This window comes from Narcine bancroftii, chromosome 4, assembly GCF_036971445.1.
Source record: "Narcine bancroftii isolate sNarBan1 chromosome 4, sNarBan1.hap1, whole genome shotgun sequence".
Classification (NCBI taxonomy): domain Eukaryota; kingdom Metazoa; phylum Chordata; class Chondrichthyes; order Torpediniformes; family Narcinidae; genus Narcine; species Narcine bancroftii.
In genome coordinates this window covers 97,586,927-97,604,945 of record NC_091472.1, presented here as the reverse complement: position 1 = coordinate 97,604,945, position 18,019 = coordinate 97,586,927, and the positions used below count along the sequence as shown (strand labels likewise).

Genomic DNA, 18,019 nt, shown 5'->3' with positions numbered 1-18,019 from the left:
TGAGTACATCGGATCAATGTTTTAGATGTAGTGAAGATAGTGGAACATTTATTCACTCTACAGGGTCTTGTTCAAAGGTTAAACCTTTTTGGATTTCTATTAGTAAGTTTTGACAACAGATTACAGGTATTGTTTTGCTGTTGAACTCAGTTATTTTTGATGGGTAATTTTGAAAGTATAACTCCTAAACTACATTTATCAGATTTTCAATTGAAATTTGTAAAATTAGCTTTGGTGATATCAAGAAAATATATTGTTACTTGGAAATCAGATGCTTCATTAACATTAAGAAGCTGGCAAACAGATATTCAAAGTTGTATTCCATTAGAAAAAAATTACATATAATTTGAGAAGCAGATATCTGCATTTTTAACAGATTGAACATTGGTTTAGAAATTATAAATAATTCTTTTGAATCTTCTGGATCGGCAAAGCTTTCCCTTAGAAATAAATAGGTTTTTTTTTGTGAAATGTTTTTGGGATCTTTGAATGTTTTCTGAGGCAATCCAATTTAATATATAATTATATTTATTAATATTTTAGTAATTTATTTTTTTTAGTAGGGGTTGGGTGGGTGGGTTTAGTTATTTTCCCCCTATATAACATGTATTTAATCAAGTTTTATAATAATGTGATACATGATTTTTTTGTTATATATGTGTTGATTCTAAATATTCAAAAAGAAATCCCAGTCATGGGCGCTGTAAGTGTTGCACGAACTGTGGCCTCGTCATAATTAACCTCTCTCCCCCAAATTTACAATAAAGCTTTACTAATTTACTTAATGCTAATAAAGGCAGGAATAGGGGAACTCTGGGGAATTCAACCCAGCAGCAAGTGGTATTGGCTAGCTCTTCATCCTGGATGCTGCCATTTCATTCAAACACAACTTTATTGTAACTTTATTCAACTGCGGATGGGGCATGATCAGGGTGCTCTGCTGGCTGCATATTTGCTGCCAAGGGGTTGTGCTTTGCTTCGGAGTACATTTACTTTTACAATTTTAAATTTTTATATAAAACTTTAATTTTTTTTGTAAGTTATTTGAGTTTCTAGTTGATTAAATGCCAAATGATGAGGATTTAACTATGAATCTATGCAAGAATTAAGAAAACTCAGGGGTATAACAGGGAAGATAGCAAAAGAAAAGATTGGGAGGTTCATCAAATTGTGCAGGAATAAAACCAGGTCTTAACATGGACAACATGGACAAGACAAAGGAGAATGATTGTGGACATCAGGAAGATGAAGGTTAACCATTCTCCACTACGTATCAATTGGCTACATCAAGGAGTGAAGATCACAAAGTTTTTCAGTGTGCAACATAATGGACAACCTATCCTGGACCCACAACGCCTCCACCTCCTATGGAGGACAGGGCAACTGGACCCCGATTGACAATATTTTACAGGAGCACAATTGAGAGTCTCCTCTCTGGCTGCATTATTTTGTGGTATGGCAGCCGCAAAGCACTGGACCGGAAGTCAATAGGGTGGATCGTCAAAACATCTGAGAAGATTACTGGGGTCTCTCCTTCCTCTATTGATGACATTCACCAGGAGCATTGCTTAAATAGGGCTCAAAGGAGAGATGGTGGTGGTGGAGGATTCCCCACCATCTCTCACACAGGATCTTTGTCCAACAACCATCAGAAAGGAGGTCCAGGAACATGAAAATCAGGATTGCCAGGCTGGGAAATCGTTTCTTCCTACAGACTGTGAGATTGATGAATTCTATCTTTGTGTCCTGCAACTTTGAGTCTTCTAAATGAAACCAGTAAATTATTCCAAAATATTTATTTGATATTATATTTTCATATATATATGTGATTACTTTGTGCTGTACATGTATGTGTGTGCACTGTGGGCTGGAGAAACATTGTTTTGTCTGATTGTTCATGTACAATTAGATAATAATAAACTTGAAGAAATTTGGCAAATAAAATAAGAAGGAAAGACAAAAAAAAACTCAAATTTTAAAATTGCAGTAATGAATTAATAAAAAGGTCCCAGTGATTCCAGATGAATGATGGCAAATTGGGTACATTGCTGACTAACAAATGAGTAAGAATTCCATATAAAAACACAACAGTCAATAAAAGCATTTTTAAATGCTTAACTAAAAACAGCTCATTAACCTGACAGAAGGCAAATATAACAAGCTTCAGGACTTCATCCATGGCACTACTTCCACCAACCTGCCCTTTTAGCTGACTTATTCCCACTGTTTGAAGGAAAAAGTGAAATTTTAACACTGAGGTAGCAATTTTAAAGAACAATCTTTTTAAATATTTGTAAAGAGAGATACTCCATTTCACCTCCAGAACCCGGATATAAATATTTTGTAGACTGATGGAATAAATAAAAGGAATCATAATAAGATGTGATGTAAATTAACCCAAAAATTGTTCACCTTTCTCAACACAGCAAACCTAAATGCTTAAAATGATTTAGCTAGGGATGGTAAAAGATTTTTTTAAAACTTACCTTTTAAATCAGCTTCTTTTAATGTAGGTGCTCCTGTCAGTGTCCCCAAGTTTGCTGTCAGAGGAGGAGCATCTGAAAGGGATGCAAGGCTACCCACAGGTTTACTTTTTAAATCAGTCTGCCTATACATGGGGGAAAAAAACTTTTTCAGACATTGGTGTTGGGGAAACTCAGGCCTTGAGAATTATATGAGAAATGCAGAATTTTAAATGGGTTCATTTCTTAATAAAGTTCAACACTAATCTTTAAAATAAAATAGGTAGCTTGTTTGGATCATTATCTAAGATAGTGGCTCAATCAAAATGAAATCTGATTCAATATAGTTCCAAATGAATAGCTGGCAGAAATACTTAATTCACTGGATCAGCAATTAAAAGGCCTGGATGAACGATTCAGAGGCAAAAGCTCAAAGTTCTCTAAAGTGGCTGATAAATTTAAATCTAGTAAATTGAATGATCAATGCCATTACCTGAAACAATGATACTTAAACTAAAAGACTGTAAGAGCATAATTTGTTGACAGAGATAAAGAAGCCTGCAGGTGCTGCGGCCGAGTGCACTATACAAAAGTGTTAAAGAAACTCAGCAGATCAAGCAGCATCCATGGAAAGCAAAAGCCAGTCAATGTTTTGGGCCTGAGGCTTTCTTCAGGAGTGCCAAAAATAAGGTAGATGCCTGAATATGAAGGTGGGAGGGAGGTAGCAGAGGGGGAAGAGCAAGAGGAGGGGCACCAGCTAGCAGCTGGTAGGTGGATACAGGTGGGAGGGTGAAGAAGAGAAAGGAGCTGAGATGATGGGGAGGGGGCAGAAGGCTGAAAAAGATGGCTCTCTGATAGGAGAAGGAAGATGAGGTTGTGGAACTGGAGAAAGGGATGAAGGATAATGAAAGAACAGGGGAGGAGTTCAATGGAAATTGAAGGTCGATATTGATGCTGACTGGTCGGAGACTGCCAAGGCAGAATATTGTTCCTTGAATTTGCAAGTAATCACAACCCGGCAGTACGAGGCCACAAGCAGACACATCAGTCTTGCAATGGGGCATGGAATTGAAGTGGTTGGCCACAGGGACATCAACAGTCTTTCTAAGTGAGGCACTCTTCACTTGTGAATTTGTAGGGGTCATTTACTGTATCTCATGCTCCCAGTGCAGCCTCCCCTACATCAGGGAGACTGGGGGAATCATTTCATTGAGCACCTTCATTCTATCTGCCACAAGATCCTGGATCTCCCAGTGACCAGCCACTTCAATTCCTCTTCCCAGTTGCACACTGACACATCTGACCATGGACAAGTACTGCCAAGTAGGGACCACCTGCAAATTGGAGGCACAATGTCTCGTATTGTCTCAATAGTCTCCAACCAGGAAGCATCAACATGGACTTTTCCAATTTCCAGCAACCCCCTTCCCCTTTGTTTTCTGAACCAACCACCCCCACCCCACACCACTAGCTTTCTCATCTCTATGGCCCTATACCCCCTCCTCCTATCCTTTTCTTTCCCCTCCCTCGTCCTCTCTTTCTATCCCCCATACCTTCCTTTCTCTAGTTCTCCACCCTCTTCCTCCTAATCAGAGTGAATCTTCCTCTGCCACTTCCTCCTAGTTTCTTTTTGTCCCCAATTTCTTCCCCCTCTAACCTGTATATACCTATCACTTGCCAACCTGTTCTTCTCCCTAACCCTTGTATTTGAGTATCTCCTCATTTCTACCTTTTCCTGATGAGCATTTTAGCCTAAAACAATGACTATATATTCCCTTCCATGGATGGTGACTTGCTCAGAGTTCCTCCTACATTTTGTGTTTTGGGGCAGCAAATACATTTGATTATAACTGCCTGCAAGTCACAAACCATCTCAACATTCTCCACTGCAGTAAATAAAATACGTTCTGTACTTGATTCCTCTTAAATTTAACATCCATTATGAAAGAATAGACAATAAAGAAACATGGAACTTTTTTACATGCAAAAATAATTTCAGATTATGCTTGTATTTTCGCTCAGTATCAGAATAAATTGATACATTATAGTGGCCAATAATTTTTGTACTCAACAAGCAAAACAAGTTACAGTAAAGGTGTAAAGATATTTAGGTTACAAAACAGATTTTTGCTGAAAAGCAAGCAATTTCCCCCCCAGTAATAGAGCTCCAAGTACTTTGATACATAACGGCAGTTCTTCCATCGTCATTTGATTTAAAGCATGAAATTACCAAAATATATTATGTTTGATTCTACTTAATACTTTTTAATTTAATTTAAAGTTAACTCACAGTAACAGGCCTTCAGGCCCACAAATCTATGCGACCCCTGTGACTAATTAACCTATGCCTTTGTGAGAGAAAATTGATGTGGGATTTTCAATTTGGAGGTTTAAGATTACCGAATTTTCAGTATTATTACGAAGCAGCTCAATTTAAATTTCTTAGTGCATTAATGAATATGGACGACCCACCTAGTTGGGTAAAGATAGAAATGGCGGTTATTTTTTAGAAAAATTTCCTCATGAGTTTTTGTTTCGATGGAATAAAAATTTACTACGAACTTACGATGTGCCAATATTGAAGCATTTATGGACAAGTAAACTTAAAAAATTGGGACTTAAAAATATATATTCTGGAAGATTGCCATTATATAATAATCAACTTATTCCTTTTACGGTCTCCAATGCCACTTTGAAACAATGGGAAAAGAAGGGAATAAAAAAATTTATCTGATTATTTTTCTGAGGGTTCCTTTGACGAATTACAAAGGAAATATGGTATTAGTGGAAATTCTATATTTGTATATTATCAATTAAGATCTTTTGTAAAACAGTTATGTGGTCGACATATGATTTTATTACCTGAATCTAGTTTTGAAGAATATGTACTTTCAATACCAAAAAAAAAGGATATATATCTGATTTGTATTGTATTTTACAAGAAATTGATAGTAAAAAAGACTATGCCTTTGAGAGGAAACCGAAGCACATAGTAAATCCATATGATCACGGGGAGAATGTACAAACTCCTTACAGTGAGTGGTGGATTTGTATCTGGGTAGGCAGTGCTATAATAATGTAATGTTAAATGCTAACTAACCGCGTCACTTCAATAACTTTTGTTATTGACATTTAAAAGTAAAAATTTTCAAGTTTTATTTACAAGCTTTTAGAGCCATCAGAATAATTTCTTGTGTTAGAAATTATCTCTAACATCAAATCACTGAATTATCTCAGCAGTCTCAAACTTTTCCCCCCACTTTTTGTTTTTAAAGACATACAACATGGTAACAGGCCCTTTCAGCCCATGAGCCTCTGCCGCTCAGAGATACCCAACTGACCTAAACTCTCAGTTCATTTTTGAACGGTGGGAGGAAACCAGAGCACCTGGAGGAAACCCACGCAGACACAGCAAGAAATTACAAACTTGCACAGACAGCACGGAATTGAAATCCCAGTCACAGGAGCTGTAACAGCATTGCGCTAACTGCTACGCTAAATGTGCCATCTTTTTCCAAATGTGTATTTCTGTACGTTTTCTGGATCCTCATCAGTATCACAGTTTTTCAGCAGATGTGCTGCTTACAAAAGAGGGGAAGTACAGAAAATAATGAAAACTAGTAAATGATATATCGAGGCAAAACACTCCCAAAATTAATCATTTGGGGGTAATAAGATCAGGGAATTCTTAGAAGTTTCAACAAAATTATTTAAACCAAACTGAAAAGTTAATAGTTATCAACTTATTTTTTCACTAAATGAGTCTTCCTTGACCTGTACATGTATAAGTCCATTGGTACCCTGAGGTATCTGCAGTTTACCAATTTAGTTTAATAAATCTTTTTCAATTCCTAAAAGTATTGAAAACCAATGTGCACTTTAAGAGCGATTTTAGAGTTCAAATATCACCCTTTTTATTTTGAGTTGCTTGACCTAATTTTCAGCAAATAGTCAAAAGATATTTTGTCTCTTTTGAAATTCCTTTCCACTTCATTCTTTACCATCATCACTTTGTAAATTACTGTACAAATGTGAATCAAGTGGTACTTATGCTTTCTCGCTGCTGTGGTTTTTGCTATCTGAAGAATGCAACCCAAAGCCACTTCTATCTCTCAGATCAAATGGTAGTGATAAAGAAGTCAATTGCTACATCTAACTGCAAAAAATCTCTGGTGATTATTGCTAATTTCTTAGAATAATTTTTCCCACTAAAGGGACATTATGTTGCTGCTGAACAGGGATGTTGGTGAGACCAAGAATATTGTTTACAATTCTCTCCAGAGGATGCAGAAAATACTCACAAGAATGTTTTAAGGATTGGTGGGTTGCAGATAAATGGAAAGACTTGATAGGCTGGGACTCGAGTAAAGGAGGATGAGGGGGCAACCTTATAAAACCACGATAGGCATAATGAGGTTATGGTTAGGGAAATCTAAAACTATAGGTTCCAGGTGAGGGAGGAAAGATTTAAAGAGAAACTGAGTGTTGTTTTTAACCACACATAGTGTGGCGGCATATGGAACAAGCTGCAAGAGGAAGTTTCAGAGACCGACGCAGCTGCAATATTTAAAGACACTTGGTCAAGTTCATGCATTGGAAATGTATATAAGAATTTGGCCCAATTGCAGGCAAATGAAACATGAGGGTACCTTCATTGGCATAGAAGGGTTGAGCTGCAGGGCTATATAATTGTCTGACTGGGGATAGCAGCTATAAATATAAACTTCTGGTGTTAACTCATCAGGCCTAAAGGAAAAATTCATGCTCCCTGTGGCCCACAACTTCAGATTGTAGGACAAGGCAGATATAGTGGGTAACATTTGCTGGTTCCAACAATGTCTAAAGAATACCAGGTTTACCGGAATGATTCCAGGAATGAGAAGGCTAACAAATGAGGAATGCTTAACAGCTCTTGGACTCTATTAATTAGAATATAGAAGAATGAGAGGGGATCTCGTAGAAACATTTTGAATAATGAATGGATTGGACAGAGTGGATATAAATAAAATGTTTCCCCTGCTGGGTGATTCCAGGACAAGAGAGCACAGTCTTAGAATTAAAAAAAAATACCAATTTACAAGAGAGATAAGGAGAAATTTTTTTAGCCAGAGGGTGTAGTGGATTTGTAGAATTCATTGCCACAGACAGCTGTGGACGCAGGATCATTGGGGGAATTTAAAGGGGAAATTGATAGGTATCTAATTAGACAGGGTATCATGGGATATGGGGACAAGGCCAGAACTTGGAACTAGATGCGAGAACAATTTAACTCAGGGAGGTTTTACGAACCAGACTCAATGGACCAAATGGCCTGCTTCTGTTCCTTTTTCTTGTGATCTGTGAATATAAGGAGGGAACACTGATGCATTTGCAATATTCACCATGTGAGAGGAACAGGATGAGTTATTTCATTAATCCTTTTGAGAACTTGGGCGATCTAATTAAAGGCTGATGGACTCCCGAAAAAATTAAAAAGATATGCAACATTGGTGAAGAAAGTAAGACTAAGTTGATGTTTCAGGGCACCATGTCCCATTTGTTTCTGTATTAACCAAGCAGAGAATTTGAGTTGTAATATTAAATGTATTCAAGGGGCAAAACTCTGGAGACTTCACACAAGCTAATTTCTTGTAACTATGCTGCAAACCTGTTCAAATGAAGTTTGATGAATACAACAGCAAAACAGTGCAAAAGGTGTCTGAGGAGATTTGTTCTGTCACCAAGGGGACTCGTAAACTTCTACAGCTGTACTGAAGAAAGCATTGTGGCTGGTTGCATCACTGCCTGGTACGGAGGCACCAACTTTCAGGACAAGAATAAACTCCAGAGGGTTGTTAACTCGGCCTGCAATATCACAGGCACCAGACTTCACTCCATCGAGGACATCTACATGAGATGGTATCTTAATAAAGCAGCCTCTATCTTCAAAGACCCCCACCACCCAGGCCATGCCCTCTTCACTCTGCTACCATTGGGGAAAAAGGTACAGGAGCCTAAAGATGAGCACTCAACAGCACAAGGACAGCTTCTTTCCGCTGCCATCAGATTCCTGAATGATCAATTAACCATAGATACCGTAAGATGGTTATAATATGGATGTTTGCACTATGACATGGCTGCAAAACACCAAATTTCATGACTTGTTCATGACAATAAATTCTGATTCAAAACAAAAGTTTTATGATGATATTTTGTTTCTTTTCTCTTACCAAATTAGTAATACCAAGGTCAGAAATGTCATCACCCAATTATGTTACAACCCATTCCTGAGATTATTGACACACAACCAGTTCCATTGAGCCATCACCCCTAATACTCACAGATTTACACTTTCTTGTGACCTGATAATGCCTCAGATTAAAAATGAGAAATTTTGCAGTCAAAGCTTTCCATGGTCTTTCCTCTTTACATTCTTCTTTAGCCATACCCACTATTCAGTACATCTTGTACTTCTCTGCACTCTGGTTCTGGCCTATACATCATCATTATCACCTACACCACATCTCACATCTTTTGATGGTGTGTATCAGATGCCCACATCCAAAGTTTTAGAATTCTCTTCCTAACATCTCTGTCTGTTATTACCCCTCCTTTAATAAGCTCCTCAAAATCATCCCCTTTAACCCATCTATTTTGGACACCAATCCTATTAGTTCTTTACATGGGTTACTGACAGACTTTGTCTGATGATTTTCCACAGTGTCAGGGGACATTTTGATTACACTAACTAAATTACATTTTGTCATACTTAATATACATATTTCTTCCCTTACCATCCATAGGTTTTCATTTGTTCAGGCAATGGGTCATCAAAGAATGAATCATCATCTTCACCAAAATATATCTTCTCATCTTTCTCCGGGAGGCTGGTAGACATGTTAGACAACAAATCTTGTTTTGGTACACCTGAAGACTGATTAGCTATGGCTTTAATGTCACCCATGGCTACACTGGTATCTCCAAGATTGGTGTCAACAACCTTTGGAAATGCAAATACAAGAGTTATATTTTTAAAACTAACTAAACATTGATCAAATCAAATTGAACATTATTTTTAAAATATTGCCATGAACAGATGAAATTAATCAATGTGAAATAATGAGAAAATGCTTTAATAGATAAATTGAAAAGTATAAACAATCTAAATATTAGATTATTGCTATAAATAGTTTGAGTATATGATCATTTAACTGTACAACTGGACAAAAAAGCATTTCTTCGGATACCGTTAGATCCAGAAAGAAGAGAGCTTTATCCATTTTAACTTTGCTCTAGCATTAATATATACATGTACAGAAAGAATTACAGTAAATACATGAATATATTTTTATACAACCTACTGATCTTAAGGCTTTATGGATTGAATTTTGAAGGATTGAACAATGAACAAGACTGAATTAAAATAATCCACAAATTAATAGGATTATAACCATCTAAATCAGTGGTTTTCAAACTTTTTATTTCCACTCAGATACCACCTTAAGTATTCCCTATACCATCGGTGCTCTCTGGTTAGTAAGGGATTGCTTCAGGTGGTATGTGAGTGAGATAAAAGGTTGAGAACCATTGCTATTGACCCAATTGTTACTGAAATGTTTTGCTTGAGAAAAATTGTCATTGGCCCATTTCCTTTGGCGTTATGAAACCGTGAACATAATGAGTCAATTAAGTACGATTAAAACAGTGGTTTTCAAACTTTTTATTTCCACTCACATTCACCCTAAGTAATCCCTTACTAATTGCAGAGCACTTACGGCATAGGGATTACTTAAAGTGGAATGTTGGTGGAAAGAAAAAGTTTGAAAACCACTGATCTAAATGGTCAATTTTCCTTGAAATCACCAATTACAAATTTTAGAGCAATTGTGAGTTAAAAATAAAGATCAACTCTTAATTATTATGGCTGAAAGCAGCTTGTGGCTGCATTGCCTCAACATAAAGATCTACCTAAGTGAGAAAGGAGTACAATAGCACATTAAGCATCTTACTTTCATCATTTAGCTTTCTACTCTACATAACTAAAGCAATACTTCTAGCTCCTTCAATCTAATGTGCAATTGCATTTGTCAGGAACATTTACATCAACTGACCTCCTTGTCAGTCAAGAAGCACCATTACATTTATAATTTTCTTAACATGATTAAATATTAGAAATGCCAAGGCAGACAAAATATCTACAAAATTAGAGGGGAAGAAGCAATGTTAAACTAGGCATAATCATCAATAGTTTGCCATTTATTTACAGTATGCATTAACCATTGGCACAGATATAGCACACAATATTAAAATGGCACAGAAGTTAAACATAACAGGTGAAAGTAACTCAGTAACTCACCCACAAACCAAATATATAACTAGAAAAATGCTAAATTTTGTGAGGAATTTAAAGGACAGTGTCATTTTTAAGGCATTATAAAGGCATGGCTAGCGTAGCAGTTAGCACAATGCTGAGTGACCCAGGTTAAAATCCAGTGCTATCCATATGTTCTCCCTGTCTGTGTGGATTTTCTCTGCATGTTCCAGTTTCCTCCTATCCTTCAAAATATTCAGGGGTTGTGGGTTAATTAGGGTATTTGAGCAGCAAGGGCTCATGGGCCAAAGGGTCTGTTACTGTGTCTAAATTTAAAATAAAGTGTTACTACAGAAAAAGCAAGTGATTAATATTTTCACAAATCAATGATGGTGCAATAACTAAATATTAAAATAATGTATAGCACAAATAAACTACAGACAGGAAAACTCTTCACTTCTAAGATGTGCCTATCACGACGGAATTTTTGGGATTTCCAAAATCCTTAGCCAAAAGCCTGCAGAGCTGTGTAAATTTTAGACTTTGCAATATCCTTTGGGAATCAATGTGCCGGGTCTGTGTTAAGGGCAATGCTTGCACCATCACCAATTTGTGGCATCATGCAGTTACCTTCTCACCAGCTTTCTCCCCGTTCTCTTTAACTTTACCAGTTCCTTTGTATCTAGGTATCTGAACATGAACATAAAAAAAAATCATATAACTCATACTACATCTCGCACGGAACCAGTAACTTTAAGTAATCAGTGGAAAGTTGAAGTCTTTGGCATTTTATTTGCACCTCATTGATATTTCTTTCTATTAAGTGGATTCACATGGAAGTTACTTGAATTAATACCACCAGGCAAGAGAGAGCATTTAAATGAGGGTTTGAATTGTGAATCTAGTATTTATACTTTAAATGCCATGCAGAATTGATTGCAAAGTGACAAACTCTATAAATCATTAATTTACTTTTCCAGAGATGCTGCCTGCACTGCAAAATATTTTTAGCTTATTTGGTTTTTATTTTAGATTCCCAGAACCTGTGGGTTTCTGATTCTCAGAATCCATATTTAGCTACATTATTTTACCAGATCTGAGATGATTCAGGAATTAATATGTATTAAAATAGAATACAAATGAAAATATCATGGGGGTAAGAACACTTACTAAAATATTAAGAGCATTTTCAGTTTAAAATGTGTCCACATTGGTGGATATATTCAGTTTCTAAAGTGCAGAAAAGGAAGGCAAAATAGAATGTAAAACTAACCTCTTCGTCCTTCTCAGGAATGCAAGAAGATAAATTTGGAAAGTCAATGAAAAGAATCTCTAAATGTGGACACATTGATGAATCTCTGGTTCCTCACCATTGACTCCATCCTTTTCTGCCAAAACAGTCATCCTGAACCAGAATACTTGAAACTTGTGACATAACCGAACGTAGGTTAAACCACACCAAATAGTTCCTAATCCTGACCAAATATTTGACCTCAAGATGAAGTTCAGTCTTCTGTATTGAAATTTCCAATGATTATTATTCTCATCTGCAGTATTCACCTTCTATAGGGTCTCTCCTTATGGCTCTCCCTTCCTGAAAACAGTGGTCAATCCCAAATGCAGTTTAATTTTTATTTCAGTTTTAAGTTTACTTGTCACAAAATATTGAGTAGAGTAAGAAAGATTCTTCTGTGACCAGATTAACAGTTTATCTCTAACATTCATACAACTCAGATCCTTAATTTTATTTATTGTCATGTAAATGCCTTTAGTCTGCCATTTGGCAGACAAAGATTCATCATTTGCATGTAAGGATGCCTCTTAGTCAGAAGCCACTTTCAGGTGCATTCTTTGCCAAGAATGCGCCTGCAGAAGTGGATTCAGAGCTGTGGAATCATCATTCAGGTGGCAACCCTGAAAACGCTGCGCTGTCCACCTGAAAAGGACAGCTGCACTAGAGGTGCCTCGAAGCGCACTCCGGCTCGTCAGCAGGCGACATTGGGTCAGGGGCAGCCAGCGCGGGATGTCGGGGCAGGGGAGGGGGGCTGTCAGGCGTGGGGAGGGGGGGTTGTCGCCTGATTGTCATCAACCCACCCCTTAGCAGCTACTTTTAGGCAGCTGCATTCAGGTGTGACGGGGGACTTCGCCAATCCGGAGATAATCACTCCCGGAGGAGGGTTGCTGAGTGCGCCTCTGAGGGATGTCCCGCTCTTTCAGGTGGGTACCCAGACAGCTGCATACAGGTAGGATATGCAGCTTTACATCGGAGTATTTTGGCCAACTGAAAGAGCTTAGAGAAAGAGAAGTAAAAGATAGTCCCCTCAGATTCACTGAGTGGATTTGCCTCCAGTGCTCCTGCAGCCTCAAGTCAAACAATTGGCAACCTGAGCCCAGATCCAAACCTCCAACAAGATGAGAAAGCCTTCAGTGCCCTTTGTAAGCCTTTCTTGTCCCTTAGCACCCTGTTGAATTCCAGTTCTGATACCTGATCCCCCTGAGCCACTCTCCAGTGCCTGATGTGAGTCCTTTGGCTTTAAGTCGCCAGCAGCGTACCACCTGTGTGTGTTCTTTAGCCACAGAGTCCCTCGCTGGTCCGCCACCATGATCACCGTTTTTGGGGTCGTTTCCTCCTCTTCTCAAAAGGGGGTGTTCTCCCTATTACTGATGCCCTGCAACAAGGGTAGGTTCAAGAGACTGATGTTGGAAAATAAACTGATCTTGAACCTAGAGATACTGTTCTTCAGGCTTCAGCCCAAAGGTAGCAGTGAGAAGAGGTTGTGACCAGAGTGATGAGGGTTCTCACATCTAAGTCTTCAATTGATGGGATGTTGAAGCTTGTGATGAACCTGGCTATATTTGTTATCCACTGGAGCCTTCTGTATTCCTGGGCAGTCGAATGACCAAATCAGGTGATGATACAACCAGTCGATATACTTACCATAGTGTACCTATAGAAGTTTGGGAGTATTTGATGATGTACTGAATCTCTTCACACTCCTTAGAAAGTAGAGGTATTGTATTGGTGTGTCTTCAAAATTGAAGGTTCTAATCTTCTCCATCTCCTACTCATCAATGTGGGCAGGTGTGTGGTCCCTCATCCTGAAATCAAATACAAGGTTCTTGGTCTTGATGATGTTAAGAATAGAGCAGGAGACAAAGCACATAGCCTTGGGATGCCCCTGTGCTGAAAGTTAGCATGGAGAAGGCGACATTGCAATTTGCACTAACTGGGATCTACCAATGAGAAAGTCGAGGATCCAGTTGTAAAAGGACGGACATATTCCCAGGTTCTTTAGTTTGATCATCTTTTGCTTGTATGTATTGAACATTGAGCTGTAGCCTGATGTAGGTGTTCCCGTGTTCCTGGTGATCTAACACAGAGGGGAGGGCCAGCGAGATCTGCAAATGTTCAATTTTTCTTTCTCCAGTAGAAATAGCAATGCTAAAATGATAATGATTTGCACACTTTTTATTGAACATTTTTCTCTCTGTAAGATTACCTGCAGTGCTTCAGTATGGGTTGACTTGCCTGAACAGCACACAAAGCAGTTTTTCCACTGTGTCTTTGGGGTTATATTTGACAATAAACAATTCAATTCAACCAAGCTTGCTTGACACATATGGGAAAGGAATAACATATTCCTTTACTTAATTGCAATGATTTATTCTTGCAACACCTTTCTTCCTGACATCAACCTGTTGTTAACACTGAGCCTTGGTCACAAAAGAGTATTTAACTTTTCCGTACTGTTACATTTAAGATCAATGTTAAAAACTTGCTGAAATGTTTGGGACTAGTGAGACCACACTTTGAGAATTGTGAGCAGTTTTGAGATCCTTATTTAAGAAAGAATGTGCAGACGTTGGAGAGGGTTCAGAGGAGGTTCACAAGGATAATTCAGGGAATAAATGGGATTATCATATGAGAAGCATTTGTCAGCTCTTGGCCTGTAATCTTTGGAATTTAGGAGGATGAAGGGGATCTCACTTAAACATTTTGAATGTTGAAGGGCATGGTCAGAGTAGATGAAGAAAGGTTAGTTCCAATGGTGGGAGAGTCTAGGACAAGAGGGCACAACTTCAGGATTGAAGGTGTCCACTTAGAACAGAGATGCTTTCTTTAGCCAGAGGATGGTTGTGGAGGCCAAGTCATTGGGTCTATTCAAGGCAGAGATTGAGAGTTTCTTGATTAGCCAGGACATCAAAAGTTACGGGGAGAAGGCTGATTAATAGGGCTGAGTGGGAAAATGGATCAGCTCATGATTAAAAATGGCAGAGCAAATTCGATGAGCTAAATAGTCTTTCTGCTCCTATGTGTAATGGTCTTTTGTATTATTTCTTACTTGTACTATAGAAAGATGTCCACTGGTCTGCAAGACAACCTCTCTCATTGCATTTTCGATACTTGACAATAAATATGAATTTAAAATATCCAATGTTAAATTAATAGATTTTTAAAAATCGTACAACTATAACTTTTGCAGACAACAAACTTTATCACTACATCTTGGTACATTCGACCATACCAAATCTTCTGTTTGTGAAATTTAATCCTGTCAGCAAAATTCAACAGACACTTATAGCTCATGAAAACCTTAGAAAACTAGATATTCTTCATGCCTGACCCAAGCATGGCAAGAAGCCTTGCATTTCCCCATATATATCTGAAATGCCAGTTGTGAGAATATACAGTGGTCTAGCTGCTATCAGATAATCAATCAAAACAAAAATAAAATGTGATGCAGCAATAATTAGATGTAATCAAAGCCACAAGCTACACCACTTTTTTATGTGCATTTGTTATTGGGCTCCTGAACCTCCCTATACTCCCCAACCCTTAATATTAATCCAAAATCACCAAATACATAGCAGATTGTGAATATTTATCATCTTTTCTTTCTTCTTGTGCATTAATTATATTTAAACAGTTGTTATTGTGTTTTATGTACCAGGGAAGCTGCAGCAATCTGCACATTGTGCTTAAGTATATGGCAATAAACTTCATTTATCACTCCATAATACATAAACACTCCTGGGGATAATTTTTGTATTCTGAGGCTTGACAACATGAAGACTGATAATATAGTTCTGGAAGGAAAATGCAAAGGTCAGTCAGGTTGGGGATGAAGAGTACTAAATTGTCTTCCATTTGGAAGTTTAACACTAACTGGTGAACTGATTTTGGTTGTTGAGCTGGAATATTAAAAATAATGGACTACAACTCTAATAACAAAATGGCTCTCCTTTTCAGGTCAGCCAGCAGGATGGATCATAAGATGTATATCATGCCTCATGTTTGATACAGCTCGGTACAGAAGACTTGCAGAAGAAACTACCACCACCCAGTGGAAAGTACTGAGAAAGCAAGTTATAAAGAGAATGAAGGGGTTTGTCGAAAGCCTTTCTGTCCGGAGATAAGCTTTATGTAGCTTGAATGCAACAGATTTGAGAGAAGTGTTTCAGTCAGGTGCATATCAGTAAGAAAGCCAGCTTGAAGATTTTGCAACATTAAATCACTAAAACAAATAGCAAGGTTTTAAAGCAAGCAAGTGGCATGTAAGATGCGGTAAATCTTGTTATATTGTTACAGCAGCTGTTTAAAAGTATATTAATGAACAATGAGCTTAAGAAGTTAACCAGTTTTGAATTCTAACTGGGCTGTGCTGTTTAATCATTTATACAATTGCATCTTCAATTCAAAAATCAATTAAAATAATTTGTTAATTCAGCTTCCAAACCTTGAAATTTCCTCCCATTTTATTGCTGATGTTTCATTATTGAAGAACTCAAATCTGTGAATTACTTTTTTGGTTTCAAATATCAAAAAAAATCTGCAGTCTTCTTGACAATTCAATCATTTTATTGAGATAGTGAAAGAAACAATCCAAATAATTTGAAGGAAATAAATGAGAGAAAAATAACAATTAATAATTAAAAATTTAATTCTTCCAGTTTAAACCCTGCAATTCTGAACTCTGAATCAATTAACTTAATTCCATGGAGTCAGTTGCACTCTAGAGCAGTGGTTTTCAACCTTTTTCTTTCCACTCACTCACCACCTTAAGCAATCCCTATGCCATCGGTGCTCTGTAATTAGTAAGGGATTGCTTAAGGTAGTATGTGAATGGGAAGGGAAGGTTGAGAATCACTGCTCTAGACTCAATTGTTAGTGAAATATGTTGCTTGAGAAAAATTGTCATTGGCCCATTTCCTTTGAAGTTATGAAATCATACTCATAACAAGACAATTAGGAATGATTAAAAGTTTTCAAACTTTTTCTTTCCACCCACATACATACCACTTTAAGCAATCCCTCACTATTCATAGAGCATTTATGGCATAGTGAATACCTGAAGTGGTATGTGAGTGGAAAGAAAAACGTTGAGAACCACTGCTCGAGAGTTTCATCAGAAGCCAAACCATTTAATATTCCCATTTTAAACCCCAATTCACAAAATCCCCCACCCTTTGGATCTAAGTGGTGCCAAATCACAGAAAATGGCCATCAATCTTTCTCTGTGCAGAGGACTGTTAACACTGTTCTATCAGACACCTCTGGGTTACACAAAGGTTCTGAGAACTTTCCACTATCCAAAGTTTCACTCAGTTTGAAATACTGTTGGTTGAGACAACAAAAGCTGCACTTATAGGTCAACTAGCTACAGATTGGTACAGATCTTAGTCAGAATAAGTTAATTAGTACAGATGCGTGCTACAGATTTAAAACATGCTGGACCATGGGAGTAGTCAGATCACAAAGTTTAAACGTAATTTAAAGACATTATGCCATACATATTCTATTCAAGCAAAAGAAGTACAGCAATGTGCAGATACAACTACTGCAACTAGTTCCCATTAAACTATTTTACACATGATAGTTGCTAACAGAAACTATGAATTTAATGATTTCCCACAACAAAGAAATAGACACAGCAATCTCCAGTTCCTTACCTTGCTGCCTATATTTAGGGTACTTTGTCTCCCTTCTGGAATTTTGCGTGGAGATTGCACCGTATCAGAAATACCTTGAGTGACCTATCAAACAAACAGACAATATAAGTTGCAGTTTAATTTTTAAAAATAAAGCACCTTTGTAAAATTGAAACAATACCCTGCCCAATTGCACAATATATTCACTTTTTGTTTTCATCAGAATCTTGGGAGAACTTTCTAAAAAAAAAAGGTGGTGCTGCTGGAGCTGCTATAATGGCACGTTACCGCTGGTGTAGACCCACAGAGAGCAGGGAGTGGAGACACAGCACTCCCG

The 18,019-nt window shown here is 37.6% G+C and overlaps 1 protein-coding gene and 1 long non-coding RNA gene across 6 annotated transcripts in view; one reads left to right on the top strand and one right to left on the bottom strand.

Annotated features, from left to right (window-relative positions):
• Positions 1 to 16,489, top strand: part of LOC138760874 (uncharacterized) — a 195,180-nt gene extending 178,691 nt beyond the window's left edge. Inside the window, exon 4 of the long non-coding RNA XR_011355920.1 lies at positions 16,004 to 16,489. This is a non-coding gene — a long non-coding RNA (uncharacterized lncRNA). The remainder of the gene's footprint in view (positions 1 to 16,003) is intronic.
• cep43 (centrosomal protein 43) overlaps positions 1 to 18,019 on the bottom strand; it is an 83,069-nt gene that overhangs the window by 20,448 nt on the left and 44,602 nt on the right. For 4 of the 5 annotated variants that reach the window (XM_069932136.1, XM_069932132.1, XM_069932137.1 and 1 more), the window contains 4 exons: positions 17,704 to 17,787; positions 11,383 to 11,442; positions 9,236 to 9,441; positions 2,487 to 2,608 (listed from right to left, as the gene is read on the bottom strand). In XM_069932136.1, coding sequence (XP_069788237.1) covers positions 2,487 to 2,608; positions 9,236 to 9,441; positions 11,383 to 11,442; positions 17,704 to 17,787 — 472 coding nt within the window. The remainder of the gene's footprint in view (positions 1 to 2,486; positions 2,609 to 9,235; positions 9,442 to 11,382; positions 11,443 to 17,703; positions 17,788 to 18,019) is intronic. The other variant, XM_069932134.1, reaches the window with a different exon arrangement.